At 47.3% G+C, this 24,738-nt stretch overlaps 2 protein-coding genes across 7 annotated transcripts; both read left to right on the plus strand.

Annotated features, from left to right (window-relative positions):
• Nucleotides 1-174: 174 nt before the first annotated feature.
• Nucleotides 175-19,318, plus strand: RANGAP1 (Ran GTPase activating protein 1). 4 transcript variants are annotated; one of them, XM_015285127.4, is made up of 17 exons: nt 175-267; nt 599-641; nt 3,014-3,150; nt 3,821-3,948; nt 4,839-4,898; nt 5,421-5,600; nt 6,670-6,804; nt 8,224-8,382; nt 8,565-8,678; nt 10,332-10,431; nt 11,135-11,219; nt 11,627-11,798; nt 12,258-12,371; nt 12,706-12,808; nt 14,443-14,531; nt 16,385-16,506; nt 18,524-19,318. In XM_015285127.4, exons 3-17 carry the CDS (start codon nt 3,039-3,041, stop codon nt 18,591-18,593), a joined length of 1,743 nt encoding a protein of 580 aa, XP_015140613.2. In that variant the 5' UTR covers nt 175-267; nt 599-641; nt 3,014-3,038; the 3' UTR covers nt 18,594-19,318. The 4 variants fall into 4 exon arrangements, with proteins under 4 accessions (XP_015140613.2, NP_001006237.2, XP_040552507.1 ...); NM_001006237.2 differs by having other exon boundaries at nt 599-637; XM_040696573.2 differs by lacking the exon at nt 18,524-19,318 and adding an exon at nt 17,960-18,503.
• Nucleotides 19,319-19,766: 448 nt separating this feature from the next.
• CHADL (chondroadherin-like) lies at nt 19,767-24,076 on the plus strand. Of its 3 annotated transcripts, none has more exons than XM_025148538.3 (5): nt 19,767-19,949; nt 20,239-20,588; nt 20,670-22,334; nt 22,903-23,069; nt 23,335-24,076. In XM_025148538.3, the coding sequence occupies exons 2-5, from the start codon at nt 20,436-20,438 to the stop codon at nt 23,549-23,551; spliced, it is 2,202 nt and encodes a 733-aa protein (XP_025004306.2). In that variant the 5' UTR covers nt 19,767-19,949; nt 20,239-20,435; the 3' UTR covers nt 23,552-24,076. The 3 variants fall into 3 exon arrangements, with proteins under 3 accessions (XP_025004306.2, XP_015140636.2, NP_001239205.2); XM_015285150.4 differs by having other exon boundaries at nt 20,425-20,588; NM_001252276.3 differs by lacking the exon at nt 19,767-19,949 and having other exon boundaries at nt 20,428-20,588; nt 23,335-24,032.
• The last annotated feature ends 662 nt before the right edge of the window (nt 24,077-24,738 follow it).

The raw sequence follows: 24,738 nt of genomic DNA on the forward strand, positions 1-24,738 counted from the left end.
CTACATATCCCAGCGTGCCCCGCGGCCCTGCCCACGACTGCTGCTTGCGTCACGCCGGCGAGCGGCGTCACGCGCGGGGCGGCCCCTTGTGACGTAGCGCCGTGCAGCCAATGGGAGCGGGGAGAGCAAAACTGCCGGCTTTCAAATCCTCCGCCTCCGCCCGCCCCTCCCCCCACCCGCTCCGGCGACAGCGACGGCGGCGTGAGGCGGCCCCGTGCCGGCGTCACCTCGGCCCCTCAGCGACCCGCACCCGGCGGAGGCCCCGAGGTGAGGTCGGGCGGCGCGGCGGCCGTTGGGGACCGCTGGGAGAGGGCCGTGAGGGAGTGGCGCCCCTTAGGGCGCTTGTCGCGACGCGGGGCCTCGTGAGGCGCGGGGACGGCTCCGCGCGTGGCCCGTGGGCCTTAGGAAACCCCACCCGCGCCCTCTGCGGGCCGCCAGCGTGTGGGGCCGTCCTCGTCGAGGGGCAGAGGGCAGCGAGGGGACTTTCCGAAGGGAGGGAGAGCGAGGAGGATAACCTTGGGCTGTCAGCAGACGTGTTTCCAGCTCCTGTTTTGCCAAGAGTACTTAGTAACTCTGAAGTTTCAATATTTTTCCAAAGGTTTTCTCGTGGAAGATCTGGCGGCATAAGAGCCCTCGGGTAGGTAAGTAGTTGGGTGCGGCCAACGTTTGCAATAAAACGCGCTGCAGGGTGAGCTGGGGAGTTGGCGTGCTGGAATTAGGAAGCTGTCACTGCTTATGAAATAAAAAGTAAAAGGAGATCTCAGGAAGAGAGAAGGAAAGGTGTGAGTGTGTCTGTTGGGTATGGGAAAACCTCATGGTAAACAGAACTCTGCTTTCGTTTTGCCAACTGTATCCCAAGCTGCATCAAAAGGACTGTGGCCAACAGGGCAAGGGAGATGATCCTGCCCTCTGCTCTGCGCTGTGAGACCTCACCTGGAGTGCTGTGGCCAGATGGGGAATCCTCAGTACAGGAGAGACATGGACCTGTTGGAGCGTGTCCAGAGGAGGGCCACAGAAATGATCCAAGGGATGCAACACCTCCCTCTGAGAGAGACGATTGAGAGCTGGGGCTGTTCAGCCTGAAAAAGAGGAGGCTTTAGAGAAATCTGAGAGTGGCCTTTCCGTGTCTAGATGAGAGATTTAAGAAAGAAGGGAACAGACTCTTTAGCAGGGTCAGTTGTGAAAGGATAAGTGGAAATGGTTTCAAACTGAAAGAGGGAAGGTTTAGACTAGATATAAGAATAAAGCTGTTTCTGATAAGAGTACTTGAAGCTCTGGATCAGATTGTCCAGGGAGGCAGAGGATGCCCCATCCCTGGAGACATGCAAAGTCAGGTTGGAGGGGCTCCGAGCACCCTGATTGAGCTGTGGCTGTCCCTGTTCTTTGCAGGGGGGTTGGACCAGATGGCTTTTAAGGATCCCTTCTAATGCAAGCAATTCTATGATTTAAGCTGTAGGGTAATGAGGTATTAGAAAGCTGAAGATTAAAGTAGGTGAACAGACTGACTGCTGGACCCTATCTAATTTCTGTTGCTTGTGGTAAAACATTCATGGCTGGGGGACATCCTTGCATCTTCTCTTTCTCCCTTTTCATTGGATTTACAGAGATTGGGAGCATCTGTTGCCCATTGCACGGTGTCTGTGACTTGGAATTGGTGCACTGAGTTATTTGAGCCTCTTTTTATTGTCAGCATCTACCTGAGAGGGCCATCATCCTCAGAAGGTGGTGCTGATAAACCTTGGGGATGTTTTATCTTCTATGTCCCAAATACTAAAGTTAATGAAAGCTGAAGAGAAGCTCTGCCCTGGGGAAGCTGAAAACAAATGCTTCAAAACAGCAATCCTTGGAATGGCAACGTGTGAATTTGCCATGGAAGTAGTAGTTCAGGACACAGACCTCAGTGGGTAAAGTGATGTGCACTGTCTTTTGGGATAGGAAGGGGGTGATTCTTCTGGATTTCCTGGAACCCAGACAAGCCATCAACTCTGGCTGTTAGGTTGTGATGCTGACTAAGCTACAAGCTTGAAGTTCCAGAGTTGAGCCAGAGAAGAAGGCAACCTTTATTCGCAGTACGATAACACCAGGACCCTTACCACTTTGAAGACCATAAAACACATTGCCAGTCTTGGCTGGACCGTGCTACCACACCCACCCTGTAGTCCACTTCTGGAACCTTCTGACTTCCATCTGTTAGGGCTGATGAGCGACGGACTCTGCGGGCAACGTTTTCTTTTTCGTTTCATTTTCATTGCAGCGATGCTGTCATAGCACTTGTGAAGCAGTGGATCATCTCCACTGGTGCAGGTTTTCATGGGCATGGCATGTAGGCTCTTGTTTATCACTGGTGAAAATGCATAGCTAATGATGGTGCTTATGCTGAAAAAGTGTTCTGTAGCTGAGAATTTCCTCTGTCAGATGGAGTTATTGTGCTCTTTGTATCTGTTGTAGTTTCCATGGAAATAAATAGGAGGCCTTACTTTCAGAGCGAGCTACGTACAACACACATGATTTTTCAGCAACTCTGTGGTTCTGGAACTCCGCTGACTTAGGCAATACTGGGGATATCGCTGAAAAGGAAAAACAGTTGTGTTTGTTCTGGCTGGGTTTGGAGAACAGGAAAAAAAACAGTGCAGCATGTATTGCTAAGGGGTGGGGCTAGGGGAGAGAGGAACGCTACATCCTAATTGTAGAAGTGTTGTCCCCAAGACTAACATCTTAATGTGGTCTTTTCTGGTAGCTTTTAGCTATTGGTTATTTGGGAAGTGTAACAACTTCATCAAAACCCAAGTCACTTCAGTACTGGAAGAATCAACACCGTCTGGCTGGCTTTGAAATGTTAACCTAGTTTGGATGTTGTAAGTGAGCTATGGTGAAAACAGTAATGACACTGAATACTCAATTAGGTACCTCAGGAAATAATACCAGCACATTAGTGATTATGAAGATGATTACTAATGCAGATTATGTGTTATAGTTTCTCTTTTTGATGGTGACCGTTTGTTTTAATTGACAGCTCTTAACATTGGGAAAGCAGAAAAATGGCATCGGAAGACATCGCTAAGCTTGCAGAGTCACTTGCCAAAACCAAAGTTGGTGGCGGGCAGTTGAGCTTCAAAGGCCAAAGCCTTAAACTCAACACAGCTGAAGATGGTAAGAGAAAATATACATTTAGATCAACATTTCTGCTACATGAAAAAAGCAGCATGTTCTTCAGAGAGAGAATTTGATCTACTGTCTACTGTTCTTACTGACTCTGATGGTGGTGCTTTTTATATGCTGTATTAATAGTGCAAAGCCACTGAGATTTGAGGAAAGAGTTTGGATATGTCAGTGACAGGAGGGAGCCTGCAGCCTGCACCTTTGCCTTGAATGGGAGTATTCCAGAGTACAATTGTTCCACTCTGCCACATTTACTAAACAGGCATCTACTTTTGCCAGTCAGTGGGAACTTATTCCTGTTGATGTGGCACCCACTGCCATCATATTTTAGGCCTTTTTGTCTTTGTTGATGCCTGCATTCCTAAACTATGTGCTGAATGGCAGAGGAATCAAACTTACAGACATTCTCATATTTGACAAAGTAATAATAGAAATAAATCATGGAAGAGGAGAGAGGATGGTGAATGGAGAGCATTCACTCTAGTGACCTGACACTGTAGCTGTGTTTTCCATTGCTGTTTCAGGATTGTTTCAGATAGTGTTACTCAGGTCTTTTTGCTAAGTGTAGAGTTTAGCAAATACTTCTGCCTCAGTGTGTTACTGTTATTGTGGTATCTAAGATAGTAGTTACAAGTCCAACGGGACTGTATGTTTTTTCCAGCTGAAGAAGTCATCAAACAAATTGAGGAATTTGATGGCCTGGAAGCATTGCGTCTGGAAGGCAACACAGTGGGTGTGGAGGCAGCAAAGGTTATTGCCAAAGCCTTGGAGAAGAAGTCGGAGCTCAAGGTGAGACCTTCAAGTGGATGGTGGGGGCAGAAAAAGTTTTGTAGAAACACTGAAGGCCTAACTGCACTCTTCTTTCTGGAGCCCATCTTGAGTTAGCCCCAGAGCTTACTTTGTTCTTCCAGTGGTAAGAATAACCGTATGAAAATATAACAGAACTTGGAGACTTTGGGATAGTGGGAGGAGCTCTTCCTGCATTCCTAACTGTTCCTGTTCAAAAGGCTTCCAATCTTAAAGCTGGGAGGCTGTGCAAGAAAGAGCCTCTTTGTGGAGGCAACATCTGTGGACAAAGACCTGTGGCCACAAAACTGAAGTTCTAATAGCAAAGCTGAAGAATGGTCAGATCTTCTGTGAGTGATGTTTCATACAATACCTGAATAATGAAGGAATTGATGGAGGATATGCACCAGAAGGTTTTTCTGTGTCCAAGCCATGTTTCCCCACTACTCTCCTAGCCTAATGTTAGAAGGATGCTGTGCTGCTAGAGGCGCTGCTCTTTGCAAGAGAGGAGTATGAAACATTGATTCACCCACTTGTGGCTTTTCAAGTCAGCCCAGATTGTTGAGCTCCATACCTTAGTAAAATATGTGTTCCTGTCCTTCAGTTTCCTCCTGTTTTTTCTGTTGGCAATTTTCTCAGCAGAAAAGAATTCCAGCTCAAACAACAATTCATGTATACTGTTATTTACAATATACATTTCAGTAGCTTGATGTCCTTCCAAGAAAGCAGTCGTAGTATGTTATCACAGTTCCTTAGCACAATCAAATGGCAAGGCCACAGCAGACAATGTTAAGCTGTCCATACTAATGTAATGCATCTTGTATGTTTAAATTTCTGTACGGCTGTGTCCTAAATATTTTTCATGGCTCCTGTCTGCATGTTTCTTATTTTAGAGGTGTCATTGGAGTGACATGTTTACTGGGAGGCTAAGATCTGAGATCCCTCCTGCTTTGGTAAGTAAAAACCAGATCCGAGACTTCCAACTAATATAACTTATTTTCTCACCTGTCATGCTTTTTGTGGGAGTGTATTTCTGAGACTTCGTTAGTGAGTTTTGCTCTATACTGTTAACACTAAGTGTCTCAGAATAAGTCATGTGTTTTTAGCTCCTTCTGTATGAGCTGGAGAAGTGTTGGTAAAAGGCCGAATGCAGTTCTGTATTAGTGAGGAAGCTTGTCCTTTGGGAAGACATCTCCATGATCCAAAAGATAGTATGGGAACTAAGCTTTCCAAACAAAAGCATATGGCTTTTTCTTCCAGTAGCATTACAGTGCTCCCCCTGCAGTTATCTTCAGCTTGATTTGCATGACTTCTACTCTGACTTTAGCCATGAAGTTATATTGCTCCATGCAACTTTGCAAAATATCTTCAAAATGGAATTTTTTTGCAGCATCACTGTCTCACCACTGCAGTGCTGCTGTCAGTAGCAGTCAGTCCACTCCTTCCCCTCACCCCCGTCACCTGTTTCTCTGCAGATCTCTCTGGGGGATGCACTCATCACTGCTGGAGCCCAGCTGGTGGAGCTGGACCTGAGTGACAACGCCTTTGGGCCAGATGGTGTGCGTGGCTTTGAGGCGTTGCTGAAGAGCCCTGCCTGTTATACCCTGCAGGAACTCAAGCTGAATAACTGTGGCATGGGCATTGGTGGTGGCAAGGTAAAGGTGGTCTCCTTACTGGGGATGAGGTCAGAGCCAGAACTTGGTTTCAGACTTCCTTACACAGAATCACAGAATGATTGGGGTTGGAAGAGATCTTTGGCGATCATCTAGCCCAGCTCTCCTGCTCAGAGCAACCAGACCAGATTGTTCAGGGCTGTATTTAGTCAGGTTTTGAGTATCTCAAAAGATGAAGGACTTCACAGGCTTCTCTGAATAATCTACCCCAGTGTTTGACGACCTTCACAGTAAAAAGTGTATGGGTTTTTTTGTTGTGGTTTTTTTTTGTATGTGTGTTTTTAAATGGAATTTTCTCTGCGTCAGTCTGTACACATTTGTCTGACGCTGCCTTCTCTACACCACTTTCTCCCATGGCGACCCAATAGGCTTTCTTAGCTGCAAGTGTATGTTGCTACTCTATGGTCCACTTCATAGCCATCAGGATTCCCAGTTGTTTTTTGTTTGTTTGTTTTTCCTACTAAGCTGTTTTGCTATTGTTTGGCACCCAGCATGTGCTTCTACAGGGGCTGTTTCTCCCCAGGAGCATGAGTTGGTGTCTTCCTTTGATCTTCATGAGAATCTTCCTGTCCCATTTCTCCAGTCTGTCATGATCCCTTCCCTCTGTGTTTGTACTGACAAATTCCTGAAATATAATAAGCTCACCTGTTTTTCCATGGTAGGAAAACAGGTCTGTCTTAAACTTCAGATTCCATATCAAGAGTACTAATATCCTCGGATGTTAGAAAACCAAGCCTAGCACTGAAGGATGCCTATTGGATGAAGCAGAAAAGCAGGACTGGCTGTCATTATTACTAAGTCCCATTCATTTGCATGTTTACTAACCAAATGTTACTGGGATCAGTGTGTTCTACTGCAAAATCACCACTTCTGTCCTAGGGAGTAAATGTGCAAGTGTTGCATTAACAGTTTTCCTGTATAACGTATTATAGAAGCAAGTGTATTTTGGCAGTGTCTGAAGTATTATTGCTTGAGAGTTGGATATACAAAACGTTTGGGCCCCTTCACAATGAAATGGTGGGGTATTATAAACTACTTCTGCTTCCTTTAGATATTGGCTGCTGCCCTGAAAGAGTGTCACAGGAAATCAAGTGCCCAGGGCAAGCCTCTTGCTTTGAAGATATTTATGGCTGGCAGAAATCGTCTGGAGAATGATGGTGCCACTGCCCTGGCTGAAGCCTTTGGAGTAAGTATCAAACCAAATATTGACAGCAAGTGGGAGCAAGGTATACTTATGTGCTGATGTTAGAGGTAGCACACACAGGGCTTGCCATGGCTTGGAAATAGTGGCTGGCTGTCAAGTCACTTGAAGCAACAATGCTCTTTGCTGCTGAGACTGGAGTCTTCAACAAGTGTGGTTAGAATGGATGACTGAATGTTTCTGTGATCTAAGTTTCCAAGCACATAACTAGTTGCTGTGTCAAGTAGTTACCTGAAGGAGAAATAGGTATCTCCTTAGTAAATTGTTGGTCCTATTCCTTCTCCTTTCTTTGTACTAATGGATGTTGGCTGGTGCTGGGATAGATGGAGCAAGTGATTAGGGACTAGTTATTTCCTTGCTTAGTTGTTTAGTCAACTGGCAGGAGCAACCTGCCTGCTATTTTTGCCAGCATCAGCCTGTGAGAGCTCAACTTTCTCTAGCTGTCACTGATCAACTTTCACTTTTGTTGGAGGAAGAGAAGTCCCTGTGTTTGGTGCCACCTACACCTCTTTGCTTTCCTCCATTGCTGCTAAAAATGTCTTCTGAGTTATAATATATATTGTAAAGCGTGTTAATGATGATTTTGCAGCTTATAAGTTGCTCTTTTTTTGTAGAGTTCTTTCTGGATGTGATTTTTTTGACTAACTGGTAATCATAGCAAAAATCAGACTTCTCAGGTACTTGAAAGGCATGGAACAAGGTGATTCAAGAGGAACTGAGACTGAATGACTCTATAAAAATTGGATTAATTACTGTGTTTTGTGATATGCACGTGGGACCTTGCATTGTTAGTGGGCTGTCTCATGGCGGGCAGTTGTGTTAGCTGGGTGTTGGTGGGTGGGTAGCGAGTGACTGCATTGCAACTAATGTATTTTTCTTCTCTTCTGACACAGCAAATAGCTTTTCTCTCAACCCATGAGTTCCAGTTTGTTTTCAGTTCTCTCCCTCATTCCCCTTGGAGGGAGCGTGAGCAAACGGCTGTGTGGTGCTGAGCTGCCTGTTGGGTTAGACTACAATGAGTGTTCATACTACTTCTCTTACGCACCTGCTTTTGTAGCCAAGGGAATTTGTAGATCTTAATGACAACAGTATAATAACTACTGATTTTTTTTTTTCTTGGTTTGTTTGAGGGTTGTTTAATCTCAAACTGAGAACTCTTGTTTTGAGCTATCTAGAACAGGCATACTAGCAGGGAGCTACCTATAACTTAGATGCTTGCCACGAGCCTTATATTTCACTTAGATTTGTGATGTAATTGCTGCTAAGTAATTCTGTGTAGATGAGCTAATGAACTTCTGAGTTGCAAGAAATTGATTTTGAGCAAATCCTAAAGAGTGGAGCCCTATATTCTTAAGTTGAAATGTGTCTTCTAACAGCCTTTTTTATATCTACATCCTTTTGCAGATCATTGGGACTCTAGAAGAGGTCCATATGCCACAGAATGGAATCAACCATCCCGGCATCACAGCACTGGCCCAGGCCTTTGCTATCAATTCACTGCTCAAGGTTATAAATTTGAATGACAACACCTTCACAGAGAAAGGAGCTGTGGCCATGGCAGAGGTGAGTTGTTACAAGCAGTTGATTTGCCTTCCACCTCCCGGTCTCTTCAAATGTAGTTAGTTAGCATCAGCCTGTGGGTTGGTGCAGCCACATGCCACAATGAAGTGGGAACGATGACCTTCCAGAAGTGATATCACATTTGACCTGCATGTCTGTACTGTGAACTTTGTGTTATCTTGCAGACTCTGAAGGCACTTCGGCAGGTTGAAGTGATCAACTTTGGAGACTGCCTGGTGCGTTCCAAGGGTGCTCTTGCTATTGCTGATGCTCTTAAAGAAGGACTTCATAAATTAAAGGTACTGCCTTCTGCTGTTCAGCTTTGAGTCTCTTTTGAAAATGACTCATTTTCTGTTTCCTGGCTTCACGTCTAATCTCCTACTGCTACTGATTACTTTAAGGTGGCTTTCACCTCAGTGCAGCTCTATGCCTGTAACTGAAAGCGATGAGTTGTAGATTAGTGGCATCACCACATCCACATGAGACTATTCTGTGTGGAGGTGTACCTGTAATCTGATTAGGCTCCGCTTTGTTTTTTAAGCTGCTGGTTCAGTTTAGCAATTGCTCTTCAGAAAGTCTGATGATAGAAGTATCTACTTTTAGAGCCTCTTAGAGTCATGAGAGCAGAGTGAGATCTCTCTCCTCCTGAATATCTTGTAACCTCTACATCTTTTCAGCGTTGATACAGTTGTTGCCTTTTCTTGTTTTGGGGATGTATCAAAGGTTCAAATAGTTTTTTGTTTCTTGGCAGTACCGTCACCTCCTGGATCGGTATTTAAAGTTCACTGGCATTGGACTTAGGCCTGTCTGAAATGTTGTCAAGTCACCTAAATAAGTAAACTAGAATCTCTAGAAACACCAGTCCAGGGTCACAGCTGCACTGGGACAGATGCTGAAAACACTTCCTATTCTTGCAAGCTTACAAAGCCAAAAGTCCAGAAGAGTGCTAATGTTTATCTATGTGTATGAATCTGGTACAGAAAGAATTAGGTGCCTTGTGTTTTGAGATCCCTTGCTTGAGTTTCTACTAGTTTCACCAGAATTCATTTCTGAGTTTCCCAGGCAAACTTAAGTAAGGATTCTAATGGGACTATCTGTGTGAACAGTTGGAAATTAAAGCCTTTTCTCTTCCAGAGCAGAAGTGGTTAAGGGAAAGTAGTATGAAGCAATAGTAACTGATTCATTGTGTTCAAGAACGACTTCCCTTCTGTTGTTAATATTAAATCTCATCTCAGGAAAGGACTGACAGAACACTGTGTGAAATGGTGGGGGATGGTGTAGTTTGTCTTTAGAAGGCTTTAGCTTGAAATGTAAATACTAAAAGGCAAATGTGCATTCCATTCAGTATAGCAGCTACCGTTCCTCAGTAAGACTTGGTATGTGAGTTCTGACCTATTCAAGTGACTGGCAGCTGGGCTCTGCTGGTGTGGAGTGTGCTTAGAAACAAAAATCTTCAATTTTTGGGAGAAGATAACACAACAGGGCTGTCCATGCTACCCGAGCAGACTGGACATGCTGCTGAGTCCCAGGGCAGCTTATCTTCTACTGCTGCGGGATGAGAGGAAATCAAGGAGCTAATGTTCCTTTCTTCCTTTAAGTGGTTCCAGAATTTCTCCTGTTGGTTCTCTAAGAGGTGCCTCTTGAGTAGGTGAAGATCTCCAGCCAGCTGATTGCCAAGGGCTGAAACGGGTGCTACCTTTTAGGGGAGTGGCCATAATACTGTACGGTCTTTGTGGCTGTTTCACTGAAGTGGTTGCTTTTAATGATGGTATGTTTCAAAATACTTCTTTTCAATGAGGTAGAGAAATGACACTTTATTTCCAATTAAAAACGTGTTTTTGCTAAGAGTTTCTTCAAATGAGAATCTTTCCAGAAAGTTTATGAGCATGTGAAGCTTATGGGGATGATCGATATTATGGGAATTATGTAAACAAATGCTTTTTGCTTCTTAGGAACTGAATTTGTCCTTCTGTGAGATCAAACGAGACGCTGCTTTGTCTGTAGCTGAAGCTATTGAGGATAAGGTAGAGTTGGAGAAGCTGGATCTCAATGGTAAGTAAACTTGGTAGGTAAAAGCACACACAGTCTGATCCCAGCTAGAAACCACTTGGAAGAGTGGTTACAGTATCACCTATACCAGTACTACAACTTCTAGCATTTAAAAAATGGTTATGTGGGAGTAGCTGAACTTGAATGATGCTGGGACAGGAAGTGGTTAGATTCTGAAAGCAGTCTTAAGCTGTGAACTCAGCCAATTGTTAGAGTTCAGTAGTTTCAGTCCATCCTATAAGGTAGAAAGATTGGAGTAATACCCGTAGCTGTTTTCAATAAAACTTTCAAAAACTGTTGATGGTGCTCTTAGATATTTCAAGATTGTGAGTAGAACCTCTGTGTGGATCTCTACGGAAGAATAGGAGGGTTTGACCAGCATAGGCTTTTGCCTTTTGTACCCTGAGTCTCTGCATTTCAGAACTGGCGGGTCTAGCAGCTGCTTACAGAACTAGCAGGAAGTTTCTCGTAGACATTCTGAATAGCAAAGGCTTTTGTCTGTCTCCAAATGTTGTGTAATGCTTCTGTTAAATAGCTTTTTGATTCTGATAATTGAAATCTGCATCGCTGCCTCCAAGGCTTGATGTAGAAATTACTGATATTATTTTTTTTAACTTGAACAGATATAGATAAAAATCTCTAACAAGGTTCCGAAGAACAGCTTGTGTGCATCTTTTAAATGTGCTCTCTTTTCCCTTGAATCCAGGTAACAGCCTGGGAGAAGAGGGATGTGAGCAACTGCAGGAGATCCTTGAAGGCTTCAATATGGCAACGGTGCTGGGATCGTTGAGGTAGGCAGGGCACCAGCATTTAAATGAGAAGTTTTCTACCAATTTTTATCAACACTTACTTTTGTTTAATGTAAGAACTGTAACACTGCAGTTGGATGTTGGTCTGAGTGCATTGTGGAGTGCTGTGAAGGGATTCCGTAAGCAGGATAAGCCTTGTACCCCATTTTCATTGATAGAATTAACTTGGTGTCAGTTACTGACTACATTCCAGGCTCTTTGGTTACCACTGTCAACTGGATGACTGAAGTCTGAAGTGGCCTCATAATGTGTTGTAGATAAAGGTGTACTTCTCGCACTGAGTCTTGAGGAAAGGCTGCTTTTTTGTTTTTGGAAAAGAAAAACTGAATACCAGTGTATAGGAATTGCAAGTATGTAATTAATGTAATATGTGAACTCTCAAACTTTAGTGATGATGAAGGGGAAGAGGAAGATGAAGAAGAGGAAGAGGAGGAGGAGGAGGAGGAAGAAGAAGAGGAAGAGGAAGAAGAAGAGGAGGAGGAGGAGGAACAGCAACAGCTGAAGGAAAGAGGACAGGGAGAACAGGACTCTATGACTCCTAAGAAGATAATTGGTTCACAGGTAAGTTTACTTCAGGATGCATTTGTTTCCTTACTGGAGAAGAGCTAAGGAGGAAATGAGATTTAGAGTGAGTTTTCAGCGTTGGCTGCAGTTCACATTCCTGCGTGGATTGGCTCTGTGGTAACAGGCAGGGAGATAACATGCGGAAGATAAAGAAAATGAGTGACTTGGCAACCTGTGTTGTTAAAGGGTGCATGTGCACACATGTGTGGTGGTAAAAGCTGAACAGCCATTGTGACAGACATGGGTAGAAAAAATCTCCCCATCTTCGGAGTATGGTAAGAACCTTGCATGTGCACTGCCATGCAGTCACAGTAGCATATTGTCTCTGTTTTAACTCTAGCCTCATTCCAGCTTTAAATAGTTTTCAAGTAAAACAAATTCTGACCTGATGTGCCTTTGCTGTACCGGTTTGTCTGCTTTTAAGAGTAAACTTGAGGTGGATTCTGCCTGTTTCAGGATTCAACTCCAGTGCCATCTCCTCCTGTGGACGTTGCCACGTTCCTTGCTTTCCCATCACCAGAGAAGCTGCTGCGGCTAGGGCCAAAGTGTTCTGTGCTGATAGCTCAGCAGGTAGGTGAGCCAGTGGTCTGCTGCACTTGACTCTCTCTCAGGATTATTAATTCCCAGAAGTGGTAACTTCCTCTCAAGTCCTAGACTTGCTGCTTCTTCCTGGTGATCCTGAGGAACCTCATGGAAGCAGATGGTGCATTTAATACTTCTACTGGCACCCCAGGTGTTTTACACAGAGTAACTTTGTTTCATAGTGTCGCTTATGTCTTGTAACATGGCCAAGGCAAAACCCATGTCTGGCTGCTGGAGGCTGTATTTCTTGCTGCGGCTGTTGGCAGAGATCCATCTTCTCTCTTTGGTTACCACTTAACTTATTTTTTTCCTTGCCTTTCAGACAGATACATCTGATGTAGAGAAAGTAGTTACAGCTCTCTTAAGGATATCTTCAGTCTTCAAAGATGAAGCCCAAGTAAAAACAGCAGTGCATGAAACAGCAGGTGACCGGACCTTTCTTTGCTTAAGGGTGCAATGCAATGCAAAGCAAAGGAAGGCCCCTGTGGGCTGGGTATTCAACTGGTTGTCTCTAGTAGCAGGAAACCCCAGATTACAAAGTACCAAGCTGTGCTGTGCTGTTGTGTGGAGTGGAAGTAAAGGCTTGTTCTAAATGAAGGAAGTCTTATGCTTCCAAAGTTTGAGGAAGAGTGTCTCTTATAGTTGTTGTCTTTATGGTCATGTGCTGCCCTTACCTGTATCTCCTTGATGCTGTGCTATCAATAGCCAATAGTTCTGTGTCTCAAGATCAGTTATTTTTTCAAGACTGCTCATTTAAAAAGTATTTTAGAGAAGTAGCCTTCCCATTTAGTTTTAAGAGAATGTAAAGAGATCTCTTTTTTAGTGTATCCCTTTATTAGTTAAAATTAGTTATTAAGACACAGCAGGTACTGTAAAACAAAAGACTGTTTCTCACTGTACAGCGTAGAATGGGTAGGCTTGATTTATGGGTGTACTAATAGTAGTCCTTCACTCCTTTGCATTTGATCACTTGCTTCCATCTTTTTTTCCAAACAATGCAGCAGTACGGTTTCCCCATACAAGAGGTACCTATCAGTACTGTGCAAAAGAAATGGATCCATTGGTTTTAAGGCCATTTAGAGTGATTTCTTTTAAAGAAGTGTGTGTTCCCCTAGTTAGCATTTTCTTAGTTTGGAGCATGGTGAAACTGTTGGCTATTGTCTGTAAAACAGTAAAGGAATACAGAGTTAACTGGAGTGGGGTGTGGGTCCAACCAGCCAAAAATAATCTGTTGGCATTTCACTGAGAGTGCCAGCCTTGACCATTGCCCACTATGAGTTGTCTCCAACAAAAAATGGAGCGCAGGATTTACGTGTTGTCTGAAGCATGCTTGTGCATGTATTTCTTTGATAGCTCTTCATTACTACCCCTGCTTCATAGGGAAAAATAGTACATAGTAATTGCTTTCCTTCCACAAGAGTAACTATGAGTTGATGAGGAAGTCCCTAATTAATGACCCACACTGCTCGACAGCTGCTGTAGTGGGCTGTGTTCACTCCAAGAAACTAGAACAGTCAGAAGTCAAGATGGTGCCTTCTCTGCCTTGTAGACAAGAGAGGATAAAGCACTGGTTTGCCCACAGATAGCAGCAGGATATTGGTCCCGAGGAAGCCCAGGAAGCAACTGAACAAAATGAGAATACAGTGAGAACTTGGCTTCAAGAGAAAGGTGAAATCTTGCTGGCCTTTACATTTCAAGCCTTTCTGCTCTACTACAACTGATAACGTTTATATGCATACACGCACATGTGCTTGCAAGTTCAAATGCATTGAGTAGAACATCTCATGGTGCATAGGGTGGAGATCAAGCTGCATTTGAAACTTGAAAATGGGATTTAGTGTTACTTTTTTCACTGAAATCCTGGTATCAGGCCTTATACTTAAGGACTGGATCATCTCTGTCTTGGTTCCAGAGATTCTACCTGATTCCTGGGGAAACAGACAGGCAGATTACCTCTCAAAATTCACAAATGATAGTAACCATCATCTGTTGAAGGATCTTAACATTTTCTACAGGGTCCCTTTCTGTATTGTTTAATGCGATGCATTTCTTTTTTTAGATGCCTTGATGAAAAAAGCCTTCTGTTCCGCCACATTTAATTCAGATGCATTCATCACAAGACTCTTGATCCACATGGGGCTACTTAAGGTGAGGAAGCAGGAAAGAGTTAAGTTATGGTCTGCTTAGGCTGTTGAAAACCAGTCTGGTTGGGTTTGGGGTAATTATGTTACCATGGAAACAGCTGGGTGCCTGTGCATGCCTAATGCCCAGGGACAATAGAAGTCTGCAGGACCAGCAAAAATTGCAAGATTGCATTTGGATGAAGGTGGTGTCAGCAATTTGTACTTCTTCTGTTTAATGTGCTCTGAATTCTCTAAAGAGAATTCAGTCATCCCCTAAAGGTAGGGAGGGTCATGCTGCTGGACTACAGACTCTTACAGATGTCTATTTAAAAAAAACCAAACCCTATGTCCAGGTGTCTGATGTGTAATATTATTAACCGTGGCCCTTTAGGGCACCTTCTAGTAGCATGTCTGACATGCTCCTAGACACAACACATATCCAACTTCTTGTGTTTGATCAGTAGCATTTAACTTCTCTTTGCATCATTCTAGTGTCAAATACATCTTTATATGGAATAAACTTTCTCCCAAGAGACGATGGAAGCCTGCCAACTGCATCAGAATACCTGTAGCATTACCTTCAGTGAGATGCCTTGGGGAGAGGTTCTGTCTGCAGACTTAAAAGTTTTTGCCTATGGGGGCTGCAAGGATCAGTTTTTCTCAAGACCTAGAAACTGAAAATGGGAGCTTGGACCAAGATGATTTTAAGCTGCAGAATGTCTGTATTCTAGCAACCTGCTCTTAATTTTATAAATCTCCTTCTGCTAATATCGAGTTCGGGGAACAGAAGGCTGTTGTCGTGTGGGTCACATCTGAATGTCCTTAAAAATCCATTTAGCCTGTCCCTGTGTAGATTCAAATGGGACCAAAACAGAGCATCCCTCTTCACAGGTCTACAGAACCCAGGGTGGCTTTCTGCTCTGCAGTGTGCTTGTTTTGAGCACTGCCACCTACCTCTTACCCCATGCACAAGATAACAGATGTACACAGCACAGACTTGTGCTCTGGAAGAACTATGGCAGGAAGTCATGGATAATAATGGCCTCAAGGATGACTTGTGGCCTTGTTGATGACAACTTGTTGTCACCTGTGGGGGACTGCTGATGAATTAGGCATGTGGGGAGAGGGAGCAACTTCATAACTTTCTGTCCCACATAGGCGGAAGCACGTGAGCAACAGATATCCTTAGCACCATGAAATATAAGGTCACATACCCAGAAAGGCCTGTCTAGCTTCTGTCTACAGAATGAAGAGATTAGTAGGAGGGCAGTGGAAAAAAAAAAAAAGAATATAAAAGTTGGGGCATGTAGGTCAGCATCATATTAGGAGCAAGAAGAATTTATGCACTGCTTAAGCAGGAAGAGGGATGGTAATAACTTTACCTTATTCACGAATGTGAGACCAGTGCTGGGAATAGTGCATCAGGTTCTGAGGCATCCCAACACAGGGCTGGAGGCGGTATAAAAATGAGCTATAGAATAATGCAAGAGAAAATTGTGTACTTAAGGCAACTCAGTTCTTGATAAGATCGAGTAGAATTCCGCAGGAGAACACTTTGACACAGAGCCTCTGAGATTTGGCTGTTCTGCTTGTACATTCATTACTTCCTTTTCCCCACTGCTGATGCGATCAATGACTAATATTTAATTGTTATGTACTAGAATATCCTCAGTGTGGTGACGTTTCAGATGTTGGTGCAGGGAGGCTACAGAGTTGGCCACCTTGGTCTTGAGGAACATCATGCTTAGCCTAGTGAACAGTATGTACTCTCATATGCTGTAGTACTTCATTCTACAGAGAGTTCATTGCCTTGGTCATCTACAGTGAATCAGATAGAGCAGTGACTGATGCTTGATTTCTGTCTTGTCCTTTTCTCAGAGTGAAGAGAAGATCAAAGCTGTCCCGAGCCTCTATGGTATTCTTATGACTTTGAATCATATGGTCCAGCAGGATTATTTCCCTAAATCACTGGCCCCAGTTCTCTCTGCTTTTGTCACAAAGTGAGTATTGTACTCGTCACGCCATCTTCTTTCTCCATGAGAGTTGGTGTAATGGAAGGTTAATAGCTTACATGTAAACTGCTCTGTTGAAGTACCACTAAATATCTGTTCTAAACTCAAGGATTAATCATTTGGCCCTCTATCTTTCTTACTCCAGTATGCAAGGTTTAGGTTAGCAAGTCTTAAACCTAAAGGAAGAAGTAGAGGAAAGCTATCTGGCCATGAAGCAGAGGGGAGAAATAATCCAGCACTGTCCCAGTAGTGAAAACCACCTGAAATCCATTTGGAATTTGGTGGCTGCCTGGTTCATCACAGACTGTGTGCCTTGTAGGGTCAGAACAGCTTAGTGGGTTTCAGGATAAGGCTTAAGTCTTCCTCATTTTCATGGTGTGAAGAATATGCAGAAGCTTGAAGTCTTGTGCTGGTGAAGGGCAAAGGCCTCAAGTAGCTGTGGCTGTTACAAGCCATGCGTAAGAGGGATTCAGTCAAATACTGGTAGTCAGCCTTCTCTTAGCTCTGCTGGGATTAGAAGCAGGCTGATATGAGACAGGATTTTTGCAGGTGGTGTGGCTGAAGCTGTGAAAGCTGATAACGTCCAGCAACCTGCCATGCTAACAGCAGTTCTAGAAAGTGAAAGGATGTAACTGTGTTACTTCTGGAGTAGTCATTCTCCTCCTTTGTACTGTAGCAGTGATGCTGTGGATAGTGCTCTCTGTTCCAAAAAAATAATGAAACTGGGGTATGGGCTGTGAGCAGCATCCATCTTATCTGCTGCTCTCTGTCCTTATTTTCTTTTCTGGACACAAGAGGGTGCTGTGAACGCACCTGTGCTTCTGCATGATCCCTTAGGAGGGAACAAAGTACATGGATGTCTGCCCGGCCTCCAGAAGCTGTGGTGGTTTTTAGGGAGAGTTTTTTAATTCTATTTTTGCAGCTCTTTGTTGTTGGATGGGATCACATTGCTGGTCTTTTTTAACTGCCCACCACAGAGCAACAGGCAATTTAATTCCACAGCGAGGAGGAAACTCCACAGTGTTAGAGGAGGTTTGGTGCTAAGGGTGGAAGATTAGCAAGCTTGGCTGTGATCAGCACCAGCTTTTTAGTGTCTGTGCTCCCAGAAATGGGATGCTGCTTAGATGCAATCAACCTGCACCATGCAAACAGGGTTGGGTCTTCTGAATACGATGGCTGAAATCCCTGGAGGTGCTCAAGGCCAGGTTGGATGGGGCCCTGGGCAGCTGAGCTGTTGCGTGGCAGCCCTGCCCACGGGCACGGGGTGGGATTGGGTGGGCTTTGAGGTCCCTTCCAACCCAACCATTCTGTGATTCTATGAATCCCTCACTGAGACTCTCTGAAGATAAACTGCAAATCATAATTGTGTCCTGCTGTGTCCCTGAACGTGTGGGGCATTAAATGGCTTTTGTGGGGATAAAAGCAGTTAACTCTTCTCCAGGATACGGTCTCGGGTACTTCAGGCTGTGGGTTCTGTTGGCCATTTCTGAAGCCAGCAGTTGCTCTTAGGCTCCAGGGTTACACTGCCTCTTTTTGAAGACCTAAAAATCCTGGAGACTGAAGTTGGTGTTGGCTCGGTGAGAAAAGATGTGAGTATAAGCAGGCTTCCCTTACTCATTTCGGGTGCCCTAGACACAACCTGTACGGAAAATTCCATTGCAGGGAGGGAAAGGGAATTCTCTTCCCACCTCCTTCCTGCTGCCAAAAATGAGGCACAGGGCTGCAGGGAGGAGCAGTCTGCGGCCCATCTTTGTACCTCTGGAAGTAAATTTTCTGATTCTTGGCAGCTCTCTCCCTGACTCAAATTCTGGAGAGGAGAGAGAATTTTCTGTAGCATGCTTTGATTGGGAAGCAGAAATCAGGGAGAGAACTGATGGGAAAAGATGTGTAGGCTGTTGGGCATGCAAGCCCTGTGTGTTTGAGGTAGTGTTTATTGGGCATTTAAAGTCTATCACAATGCAATTTTGAAACTTCGCTATTGTCAATAATTATCTTCCTTCTACAGACCAAACCGTGCTCTCGACTCCTGTTCCTTTGCCCGCCACATGCTTTTACAAACCCTCCACCAGCTGTGAGAGGCAGAGATGTGCCCTTCCCTCCCGGCAGGACTGTCCTCGGCAGAGAACTCAGAGCTGCACAATGGGAGCAGATCCCGGAGCCCACGCAGATGTGCTGTCTTTTTTTTTTTGCCCCTGTTGGAGGTCTGTCCTTCCTTCTGCTTTCATAAACTTGGACAAATCCTGCTGATTATTATTATTTTTTTTTAATATTGTTCTATTCCTCATGAAGTGACTCTCTGATCTGTGGGGCCGATGTTTATGCTGTGAGCTCAGCAGGAACTAGAGTCACCGACCACTTCCATAGCATTGGCAAGGGTGTGCCAAGATAAACACAGAGCTTGGAAGCGTTCTCCTCAGGATCAACCCCTGTCCGCTTCATTTTATTGGACTGTGCAGGAGGACAGCTGTGCTGCTGCTGCTTCTTCAGCCAGGAGAGTGCTTGACATGCCCCCTGCCAGCTGCTGCTGGCTCAGAGGGGCAGGGTCTTCCCATCGATTCTTCTTTTGAGTCCATTTCTTGAAGGCGCTGTGTGGCCAATCTGTATTTTAGGATACTGCTCCCCTGCTACTGTGGCTTGGAGTGTCTGTGTAGCGTGGCTGACCCGGGTGGCCATTGCTTAAGGGAGCAAGCATATTTTCATTGTAAATCTTTTTTGTCACTGCCTGTGTAGTTTTCCTTTTCCCTTCCCTTTCCTAGCTAAATAGACTCGGTCTGGAAATGAATACAATCTGTGAAGTCCATGTGAAATATGTGTTCCCTTTCTCCTTCCTTCTGTCTTACCTTTGGAACAGGGGCACTGTTCACATGTTTGAAAGCTGAGCACAGGTAAGAGCACAGAATTAGGGCAGCAGTGATGTTCCTCAGGTAGGGCACAGGAGTAGCAGAAGGTGCCCCATACTCTACACTGAGGTTGGTTCACCTGCCTGCACATTGCTGTCAACTACCCGCACTTGTCTTTTGGGCTTCTGAGAGTGAATGCCTCTCTTTAGGATAATAAGAAGTAATAATTCCCTTTGCCTGATGCTGTAGTTGAAGGAAAGGGTTCGTCCCCTCCCCAGCCTTTACCATTGGCTTACACCACACCGATCGTGCTGCCTTTAGCAACTAAGGTGAAGAGGTGACGGCTGAGTCGCTGCCCTATCCCCAGGGACCTCGCCTCCTCCTCCTCCCCCCTTCCTGGCTCCTTCCAGCCAGAGCTGCTGGGAAAGGGACACAACGCGTCCCATTCAGGGCTTGCTCCTGCATATACCGGCACGGGCACGGAGAGGGGGGGAGCGTCGCAGGAGCCGGGCAGCAGCAGGACGCAACAGCTTCCCCCTCGTTCCTTGCCGCCTCTCGAGGACCTGGGACCCGCTGCGTGAATCCCAAAAGGTGTGTGGGAAAGAGGGGGAGGGCAGCGCTGGTGCGCAGCACCGGTCCTGGGGCTGCTGCGTGAGCTGCGGCGCCGGTGGGATGTGACCGCAGAGCCGGGGTGAGAGGCTGGACAGCACAGCGGCTCCCACGTGTTTGAGCCCCATCGGCCCCATTGCACGAAGGTGGTGGGAGCCCTCTGCGCTCCCCCTAGCCCTGGCCCCTCTCCATTACCCCCCGATGGGGCTCGCTGACACCCGGCCAAAACCAACCCGCTGCTTGCTGAACAGAACTGACCTTTATTCCACAGCGTGACTGGAGGAGCTCTGGGAGCAGCGTGGCAGCTCAGGACGGCATCTCAAATCCAGTGCCTCCTGTGTGCTGGAACAAGCGGCTGTCCCAACAGTTCCCACCCAGTGCCCGGCCCCAGCAGATACTGTTTGGGGTGAGAAAAGCGTTGCTGCTATCCCTCACCGCTGCCTCTCCCCGGCCGCAGGTGCCCCCACCATGGGGCTGCTCCTGCTGGCACTGGCGCTGGCCCTGGCACCGGGAGGGACGGCTGCAGCCCCCTGCCCTGCAGTCTGCGTCTGTGACAACCTCCGTGCACACGTCCTGTGCCTCAACCGGAACCTCACAGCCGTACCCGACACCATCCCCGAGGTGGGTGAGGAGCCGGGAGGGGGGGACGGGCCGGAGAGGGCCACAGCCCCGCGGTAACACAGCGCTTTGCATGACCCGCAGCTCACCAAGCAGCTGAACCTGCGGGGCAACAGCTTCAAGGCGCTCACAGCTGGAGCCTTCCTCAGCACGCCGTACCTCACGCACTTGGACCTGCGCAACTGCCAGCTGGAGAGGGTGGAGGAAGGGGCCTTCCGGGGGCTGGGGCGGCTGCTTCACCTCAACCTGGCGTCCAACAGCATTACTGTTCTCTACCAGGAGGCCCTAGATGGGCTGTCCTCCCTGCAGCAGCTCGTCCTGCGGCAGAACAACCTGGAGGAGATGCAGCCGGGCGCTTTTAGCCGGCTGGAGTCCCTCACCCTCCTCGATCTGAGGGAGAACGCCTTGGTCTATCTTCCAGACATGGTCTTTCAGGGCCTGCAGAGCCTCAAGTGGCTGAGGCTGTCCCACAACGCCCTCCATGTGCTGGGCAACGAGGCCTTCACGGCCCTGCCCGCCCTGCGCAGGCTCAGCCTGGACCACAACGAGCTGCAGGCACTGCCCAGTGAGGCTCTGGCACAGCTGAGCGAGGTCACGCGGCTGGAGCTGGGCCACAACCCCATCACCTACCTGGCCGAGGAGGCCGTGGCCATGGCGTCCCTCCAGCACCTCTCCTTAGAGCACGCAGCCCTGCAGGATGTGACACCCGATGCCTTCTCCCGCAGTCCCCTGCTGAGGACGCTGGATCTGGCACACAACCAGCTGCGGGGGCTGCCCGCCTTGGTGGGGGTCGGGGGGCTGGTGAGGATCAGCCTGGATGGGAACCCCCTGCTCTGCTCCTGCCTCCTGCTCCCCTTCCACCGCTGGATGGGGCGGGCAAGAGTGCAGGCAGAGGGGACCTGCGTGGCACCCCCAGCCCTCCAGGGCCGACCCCTCGACTCCCTGCGGCCCTCTGAGATGAAGTGTGGGCAGCCCCAGGCGCCCGGCCTTAATCCCACTGTGCCCTCGGTGCAGACTGGGGGAACCACGACTGGTCCATGCCCCACGGGCTGCACCTGCTCCCCTGAATTCCACCACACAAACTGCGAGAACAGAGGCCTGCGCAAGATCCCTCGTGGCTTCCCCACAGACACCCAGCTCCTCGACCTACGCCGAAATGCCCTGGGGATGGTACCTGCGGGTGCCTTCCTGGGCCTGAAGTCACTGGTGTCCCTGCACCTGCAGAGCTGTGGCATCACAGAGCTGCGCCCTGGGGCGCTGCGGGGGCTGCCCAACTTGGTCTACCTCTACCTCTCTGACAACCACCTCAGCAGCTTGGTGCCCTCTGCCTTTGAGGGGGTCCCACGGCTCGCCTACCTGCACCTGGATCACAATGCCTTCACACAGGTGCCCTCAGGCGCCTTCCAGCTCCTGCCCAACCTCTTCTCCCTCCACCTTCAGCACAACGCCATTAGGGAGCTGGCCAAGGGTGACCTGGCAGGGCTGGCGGGGCTGCGCTGTCTCAGCCTGGCTGGGAACGCTATCAGGAGCATTGGCCCTGCTGCCATGGCTGCCACCAAGATGCTGGAGAAGCTGCACCTGGAGAGGAACTCCCTGGAGGAGGTGCCCACAGCCTCCCTGCGGCACCTGCCCGCCCTGAGCGAACTGAAGCTGTCCCGAAACCCCATCAAGCACATCAGGGATGGCGCCTTTCTGCCCGTGGCCGGGAGCCTGCAGCACCTTTACCTGGACAACATGGGGCTGGAGCAGGTGTGTTTGAGCAGGAGACAGGCCTCTGTAGGTACCTCTGCCCCCTGCGAGTCCCCAGGCTCCCAGAGCTTTGGGAGATGCTCCACAGCTCAGCCAAGGGGAGAAGCTTCCTTGTGCTGGGATGGAACGGTGTCTTGCTTCTGCCTCACCGCCACTTGACCTGGGACAGCCTCATTCACTCCCTGTTCCTTAAAGACAGCAAATGCCAAGAGCAGGCCATTCCTGTAACCCTTCTTCAAACTGCTCCTTTCTCAATCCCCTTTCTTCCTTATGATGACCCTTCCTGTAGGACTCCTCTGCTATAACCCTGAGTTTTTCCTCCTCAAGAATTTGGTGCTAACATCAGTCTCATACAGACCATGCACCTCTTAACAGTGCCCAGAGATCATTCTGTGACCTCCTGCACATCACCTTCTTCCCAGAAACATTGAGTAGGATCTAGTGAGTCCCAAAACATGACTCATGGGTGCTCCAAACTCAGGCCAGGCTCTCAACTCCTCAAAGTAGCATTGAAGGAGTTTGCTCCACTCAACACTGATCCCCTTGACACACTCTTGTTTCATTGCAGATTTCCCCCAGAGCCTTTGCTGGCCTCGGACCCAAGATCAAAAGCCTGCACCTGGAGAACAACAAAATGAGCAACATCCCTGACATGAAAAACTTCACAGGGCTGGAAATCCTCAATCTGAGGGATGTGCCTTTTCACTGCGACTGCCGGCTGCTACCCCTGTACAGGTGAGTGCTGTGAAGGGACGCAACCCCAGGGACACTCACAGCTGCCCAACTGGTGACATGGGTCCAGCAGACAGGTCTAGTCCCACAAAGACACATCTGTGTGCAAAAAGAGTGTAAGGAGAGCAGTGGTGCACTAGGATGAGCAGATATTCTAAGCCTGGGCAGGTGAGGCCCTGAGCAAGAGGTTTTGCAGCAATTCATACCTGCTCACATGCAGTTTTGCCTCATCTTTTGCTCCTCCTCTGATCTTCTGCCTCATTTCCAGGTGGATTGAGAAACTCAACTTGCGCATTGGGGCTACCTGCGCATCCCCTGTAGAAGCACAGGGGCAGAAAGTGAAGTTTTCCACCACTTTCCAAAACTGCCCTGGCTGGAGAGCCAGAGGAGCCAGTGCTGACAAGGCTAAGGCTGCAAGAAAGCCCAGCAAGAAGAAGAGATCAGAAAAACCACCATCCAGAGGCTTCAGGAAAAGCAAAGCTTAGGAAATGCATGCGAAGTGCTACAGGGCTGTACCTACAACATGGCGAGAGCAGTTTTCTGGGCTTGTCCTCACTGCAGCAACACAGAGCTTGTATAGGGTATGAAGGAGAGAGCTTGGCCACAGTGGAGTGATGCTGACCTATCCTGGCCAAGGATAGTAGATGCAAGGTTTGTCTTTGCAGAACACAGAGGCGTGTTATCCTGTAAAGGTCTTGTGTGAAAGCTTCCATAGTATTTGCAATGTGCTTTATCTGGTGACTCCAACAGCAAAGCCATATGCTTGCTTTACCTTCACAAGCCTTCAAGAGCCATGTGGAAAAGCTGGAATCTACAAGTGTTCTTTCTATTTGACTGCTTTCAAAGGTTCAGAAATGCTGAAACAGTCTGGAGCAGGACTGGAAGCAGCTCTAGCACAACAGCCTGTGCTGGCTCAAATCTTAGAGGAGAAAACTTAAAAATTTTAATCAGAGAAAACACTGCCTGAATTCCCAGCTGCTCCTTAGAATTAAAACAAAAGCAGATTGAAATCTTTCTCCTTTTTGCAAAATTTGATTGATGGTCCACCCGTCCCATTCATAAGCAGCATACCTGGCCTATTCCCTGCAATGGTCCATGGGTTGGCACCACTGGGAGGGGAAGAGAGGAAACACTCTGCTTTTGCCTCAGAACAGGATCCCCCTGCATCTAATGCAAGCTGGGTAGACTCAGGGCTGGGCAGCAGGCAGGGACAGGTATGCAGGAACACACCCTTCCCTGCTTTCCATTAACACCCCACAGGCTGGCTCCATAACACTTTGCTGATGGCCTTCCTTGGGCCAGAAGTTTCCTCAGAGACCCAGGGGGACATTTACAGGACAGACTGCAATGGTCCAGTTCGCCCATCAGCTTTGACTCTGATCCTCCACAATTTTTCCACTTGTGTTTCACTCTCCCCAGTGTTCACTAGTTAGTTTTGCCATTGTTGCCATTTTATTATTTTGTCATTAAGCACTTTTCAAAGCATGAACTATTTTGGCATTGCAGGCCCCTGCCTGGAAACGGGAGAGGGGAGCGGGGCCAGGGCAGCCATTTTGTGATCAAGACACTGTCGTCCTGGACAGCTGTCATTTCCCTGCAGCATCTGACACGGTAGATGTGCTGCAGCCAGACAAGGCCCGCAGCACCACGGACAGGGTGGGCACTTTCCCAC

This window comes from Gallus gallus, chromosome 1, assembly GCF_016699485.2.
Source record: "Gallus gallus isolate bGalGal1 chromosome 1, bGalGal1.mat.broiler.GRCg7b, whole genome shotgun sequence".
Classification (NCBI taxonomy): Eukaryota; Metazoa; Chordata; class Aves; order Galliformes; family Phasianidae; genus Gallus; species Gallus gallus.

Excerpts from the sequence above, each read along its gene's own strand:
- CHADL (XM_025148538.3), top strand. The coding sequence starts at position 20,436 with ATGGGGCTGCTCCTGCTGGCACTGGCGCTGGCCCTGGCACCGGGAGGG. Across the intron at positions 20,589-20,669 it reads TACCCGACACCATCCCCGAG|CTCACCAAGCAGCTGAACCT; the intron begins GTGGGTGAGGAG and ends CATGACCCGCAG. Across the intron at positions 23,070-23,334 it reads CGGCTGCTACCCCTGTACAG|GTGGATTGAGAAACTCAACT; the intron begins GTGAGTGCTGTG and ends CCTCATTTCCAG.
- RANGAP1 (XM_015285127.4), top strand. The coding sequence starts at position 3,039 with ATGGCATCGGAAGACATCGCTAAGCTTGCAGAGTCACTTGCCAAAACC. Across the intron at positions 14,532-16,384 it reads TCCACATGGGGCTACTTAAG|AGTGAAGAGAAGATCAAAGC; the intron begins GTGAGGAAGCAG and ends TCCTTTTCTCAG. Across the intron at positions 16,507-18,523 it reads CTCTCTGCTTTTGTCACAAA|ACCAAACCGTGCTCTCGACT; the intron begins GTGAGTATTGTA and ends TTCCTTCTACAG.